This window comes from Orycteropus afer, unplaced genomic scaffold, assembly GCF_000298275.1.
Source record: "Orycteropus afer afer isolate SDZICR_OR568_19922 unplaced genomic scaffold, OryAfe1.0 scaffold00102, whole genome shotgun sequence".
Taxonomy (NCBI): domain Eukaryota; kingdom Metazoa; phylum Chordata; class Mammalia; order Tubulidentata; family Orycteropodidae; genus Orycteropus; species Orycteropus afer.
In genome coordinates this window covers 9,645,859-9,660,289 of record NW_006921689.1, presented here as the reverse complement: position 1 = coordinate 9,660,289, position 14,431 = coordinate 9,645,859, and the positions used below count along the sequence as shown (strand labels likewise).

General features: G+C 38.7%; 1 protein-coding gene across 1 annotated transcript in view; it reads right to left on the bottom strand.

The window, feature by feature from the left end:
* Positions 1 to 14,431, bottom strand: part of PTPRD (protein tyrosine phosphatase receptor type D) — a 463,281-nt gene that overhangs the window by 214,340 nt on the left and 234,510 nt on the right. The window contains exons 15-16 of the mRNA XM_042781300.1: positions 12,609 to 12,635; positions 4,640 to 4,757 (exon numbers count right to left, since the gene is read on the bottom strand). Coding sequence (XP_042637234.1) covers positions 4,640 to 4,757; positions 12,609 to 12,635 — 145 coding nt within the window. The remainder of the gene's footprint in view (positions 1 to 4,639; positions 4,758 to 12,608; positions 12,636 to 14,431) is intronic.

The following is a 14,431-nucleotide window of genomic DNA, read 5'->3' as shown; positions in this document are numbered from 1 at the left end:
CCACCAGCCACTCCTCGGAAGGAAGGTTGGGCAATCCTACTTCCGTAGTGATACTGCCTCGGAAACCCAAGGAGGGGTCACTATGAGTCGGGGCCGACTCAATGGCAAACAACAACAACAACTTCTGTAGTGATACTGCCTTGGAAACCCAAGGAGGGGTCACTATGAGTTGGGGCTGACTTGATGGCACATAACAACAACAACAACAACCAGTAGTAGTCAATGGTTCTGCTGACTCCAGCAACAAAGGTGGAAAGTTGGACAGGGAGGCTTAAACAAATGCTCAAGGTGCTCTGGAGATCATCTTTATCCGCGTCTTCACAGACATACTGGAAGAAGCAGGAAGGCTTTGCTACAGAGTAATTAAGCTAAATGTAATTTATGTCATGACATCCAAACTCTTCTCCCTTTTGACCTTTTGATTCTTCTTATTCCCTTATTATAGTATTTCCTCTATTAAGACTTCTAGGACTTCAGAATTGGTATATATATGCCCTCCCCCTCATCTTGGGAGCTCGGGTGGCATAGTGTCTAACGCATTTTCTGTTCACTACAAGGCTGGCAGTTCACACCCACCAGCCACACCTCAGAAGAAAGACTGGGCAATCTACTGGGCTCTCTGTGAGTCAGACCTGACTGATGGGAGTGAGTTACCCTCCCCTTCATCTTAGCAAAAGCAATCACTGGAGATCAACAAAGGCACTTGTTCCCAATGGCTGTAAGCTTAGCCTCAATTTAGCCTAGCACCTGAGCAGCAACAATCACTATTGATTGGCCTAAACCTATTACTTCCAAACTTTCCATGTAATAGTCATCTTTTCAATCATCCTTAAACATAGTTGCTCAGTACAGTACTGAAATTCATGTAAAAATAAGATATACAGAAAACTTGAAACCAATGAATTTGGTGGGTTTTCTTAAAGACAGCAGACCAATTATGATGATGTAGAATGACAGAAGTATTAACAAAGAAACCACAAAAATGTCATAATCACTGAAACATAAAAGCCAGTATTTTACTCCCAAGTATTTATTCCTCATGTTACATGAATTCTACACAGATTGGTTAAGTTATAACCAGAAATCTTGCTTCAAAGATTGATCATTTACAAACTCTGGGAACAATGTATCATAAATAAACATATCCTCCAATCAGGAATTTTACTACGAGAAGAAAATTTCACAAGAATTCCTGAATTCTCCAAGGAAGCTGTAACTAAATACGCTTATAACTGTGGTTATTAGGACCTCATGTTTAGGAGATAAACTCAGTAATTCTTTGCCATCATATATATATATGTTGCTGTTGTTGTTTGCCGTCGAGTCGGCCCCGACTCATAGCGACCCCTCCTTGGGTTTCCGAGGCAGTATCACTACGGAAGTAGGATTGCCCAACCTTCCTTCCGAGGAGTGGCTGGTGGGTTTGAACCGCCAGCCTTCTGGTTAGCAGTCAAGTGCCTTAGCCACTATGCTACCAGAGCTCCTATATATATATATATATATATATATATATATATATATATATATATATATATATGGATCGTTTGGTCATAGTATACAAAACAAAATGAATTAATATGTTCACCAATTACAAGGAAATACACCATGATGAGGAAATGCTTTTAGGCTGGCAGGTTGGCAGCAAAGGAAAATAGAGCATTTCCCCTAAAGAAATTATATGTCTGGATTCTTCTACCTCCATCCCAGGCTCAGTGGAAAGGACTCAAGAAAGCAAATACTATGTAGGCATCTGAAATGTATGTTTTTGCTATCTCAATACCCAAGTTTCCACTGATTAAAACTGATCTGAAATTGTAGAAGGATATTCCAAAAGAAGTCTACATATGAATAACATACATAATTCTAAATATTTTCTGTATTATGTCTGAAGAAGCCCTGGTGACACAGTGGTTAAGCACTTGGCTGCTAACTGAAAGGTCATCAATTTCAACTCACCAGCCCACCCATGGAAGAAAGATGTGGCAGTCTGCTTCCATAAAAATCTATGGTCTTAGAAACTCGATGAGGCAGTTCTATTCAGTTGTATGGGGTCACTATGTGTTGAAATCCACTCAAAAGTAGTGGGTTTGATTTGGTTTATGGTGACTAAAAAGTGAGGAGCTCTGGTGGTACAGTGGTTAAAGCATTCAGCTGCTAACCAAAAGATCAGCAGTTTGAACCTACCAGCACTTTCTTGAGAGAAAGATGAAGTAGTCTACTGCCATAAAGGTTCACAGCCTTGGAAACTCTATGGGGAAGTTCTACTCTGTCCTATAGGGTCACAGTGAGTAACAATTAGTTTGATGGCAGTGACTTTGGTTTTTTGGAGTAGGCGACATGCCACTACAATGGAAAAAACCATTCCTTTCTCTAGGATTCACATTGCTTAGCTAGAAATACTCCATATTCTCCCCCTCCTTACATGGCCCCCATCTTATGGGCAAATAGGAGTTTGCTGCTTCATGTAAGGCAGCTCAGACATATTAAGACAGAGTTACAAATATGGGTAGGAGTCCAAAGTTTGAGCAAACAAGTAATTACTTGGCTACTATCCCAAAGGCTGGCACTTCAAACCCACCCAGAGGCACTTTGGAATAAAGGTTTACTGACCTGCTTCCAAAAGATCACAGCCATTGAAAACTCTATGGAGCACACAATTCTATTCTGGTATATATAATGTCACCATTAGTCACAACTGATTTGACAGGTACAAGGTTTTATTTCTTCTTCTTCTTCTTCTTTTAATTAATATGGGTAAAGTAAATTCATTTTCTTCATTTTGGGAATCAATTTGAGGCTTCATTGTCTATGTGCCAGTAAAGGCTGTTCCACAGCCAAACGGTCAGCATGACCCTACTAACCCCTGGACATGACTCTTCCTGTGCAGGGCACTAAATCAGCTTGATACTCTGGTATTCTTAAAAAAGACAAAAAGAAAATAAAAAGCAAGCCCAGAAGACTCTGCCCTGAAGGAGTTTGCCATCTGTAATCCTCCTGCTTGAGGCAGTTCCAGGTGGTGGGATGTGAGTGAGGCAAATCTTATGACATTTAGATAAATTTGGCAGTGAGCATGGCACCCAGGAGAGCACTCAACATCACAGCTGTTCTTTGCTTTATACCTTTACATAGAGGTGTGTTCCTAAAAAGTTGTGGGGGAAGTGATTCAGGAGGAGTAAATCAAATCAGAGTTTACATCTTCCATGGGAAACTGCCATATAAAGGGACTGGAGGAGAATCCTTTTGTAATTATCTCTTAATTTATTAGTTTTACAATGTCAGGTTTCCTCTTGTACTGGCTGTTCCTGATGTGGGCCACCAAAGCAATGCTAGAGAACACTGAAGAAGGTTTTTCATCAGGAATGAGCAATTTTATATTCTTTGGCCTTCTTGCTTTTTCAGGAACTCCCGAGTGGCACAAATGGCTAAGCACTTGACTACTAGCCAAAAGGTTGGTGGTTCAAACCAATCTGTGCCACCTCAGAAGATTGGCCTGTGATCTGTTTCTGCAAGATCTGCTTCTGCAAGATCACAGCCTTGAAAACCCTATGGAGCAGTTCTGCTCCGCACACATGGGGTCATCCTGTGTCAGAACCAACTGGATGGCAACCAACAATGAAAACAACTTGCTTTTTCTTCACTGTTTGTTTCTGTTTCTCATCATTTTGTACAGTTTGGATTCTTTGCAATTCCTAAAGCAAGGAGTGAGGAGGAGAAAATGATGGAAAAATAACTCTCTAAACTACCAGTGTAATTCAAAGGGGCATCTCTTCTAAAGGGCTTAATGTTGGGAAAGGCCGAAGGTGCTAAGTGACTTCTCTACCTATGTGCTCTTCCCTCCAGACTTTCATAGGACTTGTTCTTCCACATTACTCAAGTCTTAGCTCAAGAACTGTTCCCAAAACACGCTGCAAAACAGCTCCTAAGGGCTGCTCAACCCTTAAAGCCTACACAGCTTTATTTTTCAGCCTACCACTTCCTGACATTTTATTATATACTTACTCGTGCACTGAAGACCCTGGATGGTGCAAATGGTTAATTCACGTGGCTGTTAAACAAGGCTAGAGGTTCACGACCACCCTGAAGTTCCTCAGAAAACAAGGCCTGGCAATCTACTTCCAAAAAATCTGTCATCGAAAACCTTTCAGAGCACAGCTCTATTATGAAACACATGGGATTACCATGACTTGGGATGACTCAATGGCAACTGGTTTTTGGTTCATTTGTTCTCTGGTTTACTATCTATGCTCTGGCCAGAAAATAAACTTTAGGAGGGCAAGATCTTTTATTATGATGATGATGATGATGATGTTGATATCTGTACCATCAGGTACTTGACATAGCTGATGTTCAAAAAATATTTGTTGAACGACTAACTGAATAATTTGGGTAAAGCACCTACTTGAATTATAATTTTAATCCTGAGTTAAGTTATCACAAAAACAGAAACATTTATAAAATGTCCATTTACAAAATCTAGGAACAACGCACCACAAAGAAACATATTCCACTATCAGGGAATTTTGACTCTGACTGTGACTCTGACTGTTATATTAAACACATGATAGAACCCACCCATGAGGAAAATTAGTATTATTGCTGCTGATTCATGTTCAAAACATAGATACACAGTCATGGTTACCTGCCCCAGTGGTGGACACCAGTTTGGGCTTGCTGCGAGCACCATCTCCTTTGGTGGTGTAGGCTGTGACAGTGAGGGAGTAGGATGTTTCAGGTTGTAGCCCAGAAATGATCATGTCCTGAAATGACACAACAAAATTACACTCACTAAAAATGTGCTATGAATGCCCTGGGGGGAGGTAAGGTCATATTGCTTCTGCGCATGCTTGAACATTCCCTGCAGCCATGCCAAGCACTGGAGACATGTCTGGAGCTCATGCTATGGACGAACTGCTTTCATGCTGACCCTGAAGTGAGGTTTTCAGCCATCCTAAGGGGCAGCTCTTTGGGACAGTGGTTTAAAATATGAAATCTTGGGCCAGACTTGCTGAACTCTTGAATTTGAATCTGGTGCTCAGTCACTAGCTTGGTGACGCAGAACAAGTAATTTTACTCTTCTCTGCCTCAGTTTCCCATCTGAAAACTACAACAATACTAGGACTCCAAAGGGTTGTTTGGGGAATAAGTGACTTAAATTATGTGAACACTTAGAAAAATGTCTGATTTAGAGTGATCACTCAATAAACTAGCCTTTTTTCCCATGCCAGAAGCTCTCCATACACACTTATTGCAGCCCTGGTCCACAGACTGGCCACGAGATGGATTCTAGTACAGTCTATGTTATCACCATGTAAGTATTTTGCCAAATACCTGTGGGACCGAGATATCTGCAGAAGCTTCCTCGGACTCAGGTAACTTATTACTTATTAAGTATACTGAGTATGCACTAAAATAGTTATACATCTGGGAAAATTTTCTGGTGGTTTGTAGAGCAGGCCATAAAAACCAAGGAATATTTTGGGACTTGAGTGACAGCACATCAGTAGCATGTGTTCAATGAATTCTGACTAATTAAAAAACTAAGTGTATAAACTGTTTTCTAAAGCTCTTGGTTTTCTCTCAGTAAGAGCCCCAAACTAGCATGGTTATAAAATCAGATGATCTTTGAAATGTTCTTCCATACTGGAAGTTACATGATTTTTTTGTGTGCTGGTTATTAAGGAATTTATTTTCTTTACAGCTACAGACACACACACACACACACACACAGACACAGCAATTCAAAGTCCTTTCAGATTTTTGGCACAGCTATGTTTCCAAATTGAATATGGACCCATTTAAGAAAATATTAGACCATGTAATTGTTGTAGTGTTGTTATTATGTACTGTCGAGTCGGACCCGACTCATAGTGACCCCTCCTTGGGTTTCTGAGGCAGTATCACTACAGAAGTAGATTGCCCAACCTTCCTTCCGAGGAGTGGCTGGTGAGTTTGAACTACCAGCCTTCTGGTTAGCAGTCAAGTGCCTTAGGCACTATGCTACCAGAGCTCCCATGCCATGTAATTATCTTTCAAATATGAAGACAATGTGAGTGTTAATTAAGTGAATAGACCTGACAGTGTGCTATATAGTAGGATCTTTCTGTGCAAGGCTATAATTGTTGAATCTGATCTCAAATATGAAAGAATCTGACAATTTGTTTTTCTCAAAACAATATCAATGTAGAAATTCAAGAATTTCAGACACCATCCTGTAGAGGAATTGGAAATAATATTCTGCCAGACAAAAGGACTAAATTTTGGAGAGAGAATTTAATTTCAACATTCTGGAGTGGTTTCACCAACATTACAAGGAATGCAAAAACGAAATGAACCACCAAAAGCAGCATTCTAAATCATGGTAGACAAACTGGTTATTCCAAAAATTATGATGGCCTAATTCCAGTATCATTGTTTCCAAGGTCCTTCTAACATGCCATAAGACTACAAGGAAAAAGAAGCAAGGCTTGGTTCTCTCACTAAACAACATGGCAAAGAACTTATCTGCTTTGAGCTATATTAAAGTTTCTCATTTATAAAATTAGGGTTAACCATATGTGTCCCTTCTCTTGCACGGGTTGTTCTAGGATGATTTAAGTAACACAATTTGAATTGGTCAAGTTGTCTGCTGTGGTATCATCTTAGTTGGACACATCTCTATTGGCATTGATCATAGCTTCTCTTAGGGTACATTTTCCTTTAAGTTGTGAGCACACTTCTTGGTGGTTTCAACAACCTCTGTGTGGTGGTCTCTATGACATCATGGCTGTACTTCCTCATTCTCCTTGTTTCTTTCTGTTCCATCTCTACTGTACCTCTTACCCCTGCCTGATGAATGCTGGCATTTCCTGAGGTATAATCATAGTTACCACAACTGCTATGCTTCTCTCTTATCCTACAAAAATTACATCCATTCCCAAACTTTGAAGAATTATAGTATGTAAGGCATTTGACTGCTAACCAGAAAGCTGGCAGTTCAAACCCACCAGCCACTCCTTGGAAGGAAGATTGGGCAATCTATTTTTGTAGTGATACTGCCTAGGAAAACCAAGGAAGGGTTGCTATGAACAGATCCGACTTGATGGCAGTGTGTTTAGTTTTTTTTTATTTTTTTTATCTTCATATCTTCCAAATTCTTCTCTTGCCCTGACTTCTCACTTGAGCTCCAATGGCATATTCATTGTAAGTATCTATGGGAAGTTTCCCCTTGACCATCCAGTGAGACCTCAAGTTTAACTTAACAGAAGCAAACTCTCCTCTTTACCTCAATATTTTAATAATGGAAACTTCGAAATATATGAAACATCTTTGACCTCTTTCTTGTCTTCATATTTTTATTCAGTTAGTCAGCAGTTTTATCAACTCTTCTAAAATACTGATCATAACTATCCCTTCCTTATTTCCACTGTCTCAACTTCGCTGGCCAGGGGGTTTTGAAAGTGGCTTTAAGTGGTGGCCCAGAAGTGGAGCAGGGCACTGGGGGCTTTTTAAAGTAGCTTTATGGGGCAGCCCAGAAGTGGAGCCAGGCACCAAGGTCTCTTGGAGCAGCTTTCAGGGAGGCCAGGAAGAAGAATGGGACATGGAGCTTGGAGCACCTTTCCAGGAGGCCAGGAAGTAAGCAGAGCAGTTTGGAACACCTAAGGGAGACAAACTTGTCTGTCAGTTTGTTGTCCTGTGGTGGACTGCATGTTGCTATAAGGCTGTAGACTACGCTAGTGGTTTTGCAAATGCCAGCTGGGTTACCATGGTGGACAGGTTTCAGTGGAGCTTCCAGACTAGGAAAGACTCGAAAGAAAGAAGAGGCCATCCACATCTCAAACAACTGGCCAGTGAAAACCCTATGAATAGCAGTGACACACGGTCTGATATATTACTGGAAAACTTCATGAACATCCCTAATACACTGTCCAATATAGTGCCACGAGATGAACCCCTCAGATCAGAAGGCATTCAGAATACTATTGGGGAAGATTTGCCTAATCAGAGTAGAGCCAATCTTAATGATATGGGTGAAGTAAAGCTTTTCAGACATCCATTTGCTGATGTGGCATGACTCAACATGAGAAGAAACAGCTGCAAACATCTATTAATAATTGGAACATGGAATAACTGAAGTATGAATGTAGGAAAATCGGAAGTTGTCAAAAATGAAATGAAACACATAAAAATTGATATCTTAGGCATTAGTGAGCTGAAATGGACTGGTTTTGGACATTTTGAACCAGACAACCATATGATCCACTATACTGGGAACGACAGATTGAAGAGGAATGGCATGGCATTCATCATCACAAAGAATGTTTCAAGATCAGTCCTGAAGTACAACGTTGTCAGTGAAAGTATAAAATCCATACATCTACAAAGAAGACCAGTTACTACTACTAATATTCAAATTTGTACACCAACCACCAAAACCAAAGATGATGAGATTAAAGATTTTTACCAACTTCTGCAGTTTGAAATTGACCGAACATGCAGTCAAGATGTGTGGATTATCACTGATGAATGGAATGGCAAAGTTGGAAACAAGGAATAATCACCGGCAGTTGGAAAATATGGTTTGGTGATAGAAATAATGCTGGAGATCACATGATATAATTTTTTAAGACCAATAACTTATTCATTGCAAATACCTTTTTTCAACAACACAAATGGCAGCCATGCACATGGACTTTGACAGATAGAGTACACAGGAATCAGAATGACTTCATCTGTGGCAAGAGGCAATGGAGAAGCTCAATATTTTCAGCCAAAACAAGGTCAGGAGCTGACTATGGAACAGACCATAACTGCTCATATGCAAATTCAAGTTAAAGCTGAAGACAATTCAAACAAGTCCAGGAGAGCTAAAATTATATCCTTCCTGATTTTAGAGAAATGTAAATAATACATTTCATGCATTGAATACTAATGACCAAAAACCAGAGGAACTGTGGGATGACATCAAGAACATTATCCATGAAGAAAGCAAAGGGTTATTAAAAAGACAGGGAAGGAAGAAAAGACCAAAATGGATGTCAGAAGAGAATCTGAAACTTGCCCTTGGATGGAGAGTAGCTAAAGCAAATGGAAGAAATGACAGGATAAAAGAGCTGAACAGAGGATTTCAAAGAGCAGCTTAGGAAGACAAAGTCAATTACTATAAAGAAATGTGCAAAAACCTGGAGTTAGAAAACCAAAAGGGAAGAACACGCTTGGCATTTCATAAGCTGAAAGAACTGAAGAAAACATTTAAGCCTCAAATTGCAATACTGAAAGATTCCATGGGCAAAATATTGAATGATATTGGAAACATCAAAAGAAGATGGAAGGAATATACAGAAACACTGTACCAAAAAGAATTGGTCATTGTTCATCCATTTCAGAAGGTGGCATATGACCAAGAACCAATGGTATTGAAGGAAGAAGTCAAAACTGCACTGAAGGAAGTGGTGAAAAACAAAGCTTCAGAAACTGATGGAATACCCACTGAGATGTTTCAACAAATGGATGCTGCCCTGGTGGCACTCACTCAGCTATGTCAAGAGATTTGGAAGATAGCTACCTGGCCAACTGACGGGAAGAGATTCATATGTGTACCCATTCCAAAGAAAGGTGATCCCACAGAAGATGGAAATTATCTAACAACATTAATATCACATGTAAGCAAAATCTTACTGATGATAATTCAAAAACGGCTTCAGAAGTATATTGACAGACAGCTTCTAGAAATGCAAGTTGGATTCAGAAGAGGACATAAAACGAGGGGTATCATTGCTGATGTTAGATGGATCTCGACTGAAAGCAAAGAATATCAGAAAAATGTTTACTTACATTTTATTGACTAGGCAAAAGCATTTGATTGTGTGGTTCATAATAAATTATGAATAACATTGAGAAGAATGGGAATTCCAGAACACTTAATTGTGCTCATGAGGAACCTGTACATACACCAGGAGGCTGTCATTAGAACAGAACAAGTGGAGAAGACTGCATGGTTTAAAATCAAGAAGAGAGTGTGTCAAAGTTGTATCTTTTCACCATACTTGTTCAATTTGTATGCTGAGCAAATAATCAGAGAAGCTGGATGATATGAAAAAGAACGTGGCGTCGGGATTGGAGGAAGACTCACTGACAACCTGTGATATGCAGATGGCACATCTATGCTTGGTGAAAGTGAGGATGATTTGAAGCACTTCCTGATGAAGACTGAAGACTACAGTCTGCAGTATGGATTACTCCTCAATATAAAGAATAAAATATATTCAATATAAAGAAAACAAAAATCCTCAAAACTGGACCAATAAGCAATATCATGATAAATGGAGAAAAGGTTGAAGTTGAGAAGGACTTCATATTACTTGGTTCTACAATCAACACCAACGGAAGCAGCAGTCCAGACATCAGATGATGTATTGCATTAGGCAAATCTGCTGCAAAAGACCTCTTTCAAGTGCTGAAGAGCAAAGATGTCTCCTTGAAGACTAAGGTGCACCTAACCCAAGCCATAGTATTTATTTTCAATTGCCTCTTATGCATGTGAGAGCTGAACACTGAATAAGGAAGACCAAAAAAGAGTTGATGTTTTTGAGTTGTGTTGGCATAGAGTACTGGGTACCATGGACTGCTAAAAGAACTAACAAATCTATCCTGGAAGAAGTGCAAGCAGGAATGGTCCTTGGAAGCGAGAATGCCAAACTTCATCTCACCTACTTTGGTCACGTTGTCAGAAGGAACCATTCCCTGGAGAAGGATATCATGTTTGGTAAAGTGGAGGGTCAATGAAAAAGGGGAAGGCCCTCAACAAGATGGATTGATACAGTGGCTGCAATGAAGGGCTCAGCTATAGCAAAGATTGTGAGGCTGACACAGGATGGGGCAATGTTTCGCTCTGTTGTACATAAGGTTGCTATGAATCAGAGATGCCTTGACAGCACCTAAAAATAATAAACAACTTAGCTAAATTTTTGATCACTTTATGACTAAACTAGCAAAAGAGCCTGCTTTACTTGCTTCTTCAATTCATTCACTAAGTCAATAGTTTGTAATTCATCAGAAATGACACATTTAGTAGGTAAATAATCAATTAATCAGGAACAGCATTAACAAAAAGGAGAAGACTTAATAAAAAATATTGAACTGTATCATATATTTCAAGGTAAAGTATTAGTTTGTAAAATTTTATTTCAGTTAAACATATGTAGATTTGTGCACACTGGATCATGGTATATAATGTATCTCTCATTATGAGTCAAGGTTAAACACGGTTTGTTAAACAATGCTGCACCACTATCAAGTTCATGAGAACTGACACCTTTTCCATCGAATTTACCAAGAACTTTCAACACAAGCCCTAACCTTTGGCAATGCTTCTTTACCAAGTGAAAGAACATCTCCTTCCCAGCCTTCATTTTCTTCCAGTAGTGATATCTTCATTTTTTTCTCTCTTGAATAATTTTTCCTCTCTCTCTAGTACTAAAGAATTCAAGACCACTTTTCAGCCTGACAATGACAAACTTAAATGAGGCTCAGAGTAGATACACTTTTTGCCACACTTAGTGATAAAACCAAGACTTGCTTCTTCTTTCAGTAATGATATTATATGAGAATTTATCTCTTAACCTTATTTGCCACTAATTCAGTCATATGAAACTTTCATTTGTGTTGAATTGAAAGGTCACTGTTACTTAAATACCCACACTCTTAACTGTCTCAATGACTGCTCATGGATTCTCATCTTTGAAAAATACACTTCTGCTGCTGTCCACCAACAGATACATACACATACACACACACACCTACTGACACCTATACATACCCTTCTTCACTCATTCCACCCTACTCATCTATTAAGTTTTCAACTAAGCTTGATGACTTCTTCTATCATCGTGGTCTACTGTTTCCAAACTCACAGCTCTTAGTGACACTGTCACTCATTTGCTAATTCACTACACAGAGCTTTAGATCATCCCTTTTGTTGTATTTTATGTAATCTTTCAGGAGCATGCTCCCTAGCTACCATGAATGTAAGTGCTTGAAGGTAGATGTCCTATCTCATGTCCCCCACAGTGTCTCAAACATAAGATGCTCTTAATAAGTAACATAAGAAACATTCATTTAGACATTTTAAAAACATTCTTCCATCACTGTGATCCTCTCTGCTCCCAGGCATGAGTCAGTCAATTTCACTCAAGCCTTCATGTATGAATGAAGGAACTGCCAGTTCTAAATAGAGTTAATCAGTGCCAGAATTATGTCATGTTGTCCACTGAATATGTAAACCCTCAAGTGTGATTCATGAGCACCCACATCAAACAACTTGATATCTCTAGTCTGTGATGTCTCCACTTTAAGCACACCTCCTGTAACTGTGTTGCAAGGGAAAGTTAGTAGCAGCCATCAAAACAAATAGCATGAGCCTTTGACATTCCTTTGCAATCAGTAGCACCATGCCAATTTCACAAAACAAAAACAACAAAGTATGTCATACAGTGAAGATAATTTAAAAATACTTTGTTAGTTCATGCATCTGAGCAAACTGGAATGCCATATCACAAACAAGTGAAAGCAGAGTATCAGAAAATTCAAGCATATATAATCTGGTTTTGATAAACCAGTCAATAATTACTCACATGTTCAGTAGTATCATCAAATTCCCACTGAATGAGATTAAGAAGTTTTTTTTTTTTTTTTTGTGGGGGCAGGGGAAACAAAATAAAAAGAAATGAAGAGAAATTTGTAGCCTTAAGAAGGCAATATTGCCCTGCTTATATTAAAAGAAAAAAATTATAATAAAATAGGCAATTGAAGTGAAGAGTACAGTAAAATTCCAAAGAGTATAAGTGTGTTATGCTGCTATTACCCACACTTCATTGGGAGATTAAGAGTAAATAAGTCTTGGTATTGTTATCACTAAAACCAGCTAACATATATGTGTATGGTTCATTCGAATGAGCCAATAAGGCACAGAAGAAAGGTAAGGGTTCCAATCATACATTACACTGTGACATTTATTTTGACTACTTTCTTAGATTACACAATTAATTCAAGTCACCTATTTAGAGAAATATCTTTCATTAATTTGAAATCTTATGCCCCCCCCATGAAGTATTGTGAGATTTAATCGAATTTCAATGAACTCAAAGAGAGTATGTGAGATGGGCAAAAAAACACATCAGGAAAATCAACAATTAATAAAAGCTAAAGCAGAAGAGAGAGAGAAAAAAAGATTAAGGTGATATTTAAGATACTTGGTATCATATAACCATCAACTATCATATTCTACCATAAAAATGGGGTCAGAATTGCCGTTCTGTCTTGTGTCATGTAAAATATCTAAGAACAAAATGTGGCCATCAAAGCATTATGAACACACTGTTTTCTTTTTTATAATTGCAAGCTTACAGAAAAGTTAACAATAGGTTTAGTCATTTTATAGTATGAGTACTTTCTATTTTGCTGGCAGCACAAAATAAATATTTATAAGAAGCAAAGTAATGGACTCTTTCTAGTGTTGAAGGAATACTATGACTCTTCTTCAACAGAAATGGCCTGCCTTTAAGCCAGAACCATACAAATGGATATAGGTTATTATGTGCTGTCGAGTCGGACCCGACTCATAGTGACCCCTCCTTGCGTTTCTGAGGCAGTATCACTATGGAAATAGATTGCCCAATCTTCCTTCCGAGGAGTGGCTGGTGGGTTTGAACCGCCAGCCTTCTGGTTAGCAGCCAAGTGCCTTAGGCATTACGCTACCAGAGCTCCTGGATGCAGGTTAGATAAGTGAAATACTAATCCAGATCCCTTGAGGTAGAATGCTTCAGATGCCACTGAAGGAAACAGAAGCACTTTCATGAGTTGATATAAATGGAGACTTTGGAACAAATACTTCCCCTAAACCGTAGGAATTTTGCCCTCTAATTTTCACAGAGACAAGAATATGAATCTTGACACCTGGTGCAGTAGTTCTCAACTTGGTTTATAATTTTATTTACTTTTACACAAAACAATATTATTCAAAGCACTCTGATACTCATAACCTCCCAAAACCATGGGCACAACATAGGTAAGATAGTCCATGGGCTATACATAATTGCCAGCAGTTATAAATCCAAATCTTGCTCTCTCTTTCAGGGAAACATGTAAAACAAATGGATTTATTCTGAGACTACCCTCAAATCATCTTTAATTTCTGAAAATCATAATATTTGATGCTCTATTTTAAACAACTGATTATAAAACAAAGTTGTGATACCATAGATGAAAACCACTATCTTACGATCAACAGAATTTCCCATTTACTACTGACTCCACACTTTTTTTAACTTAGCCTAACCTAGGGGATCCCATTTAATCTCTCGAAAACTCTAATATTTTTATCATCATTATTATTATGCTTATTTTCTAGGATATGAAATAATTCCATCAAATAAGGAACTTGTTAAAGAAGTACAAA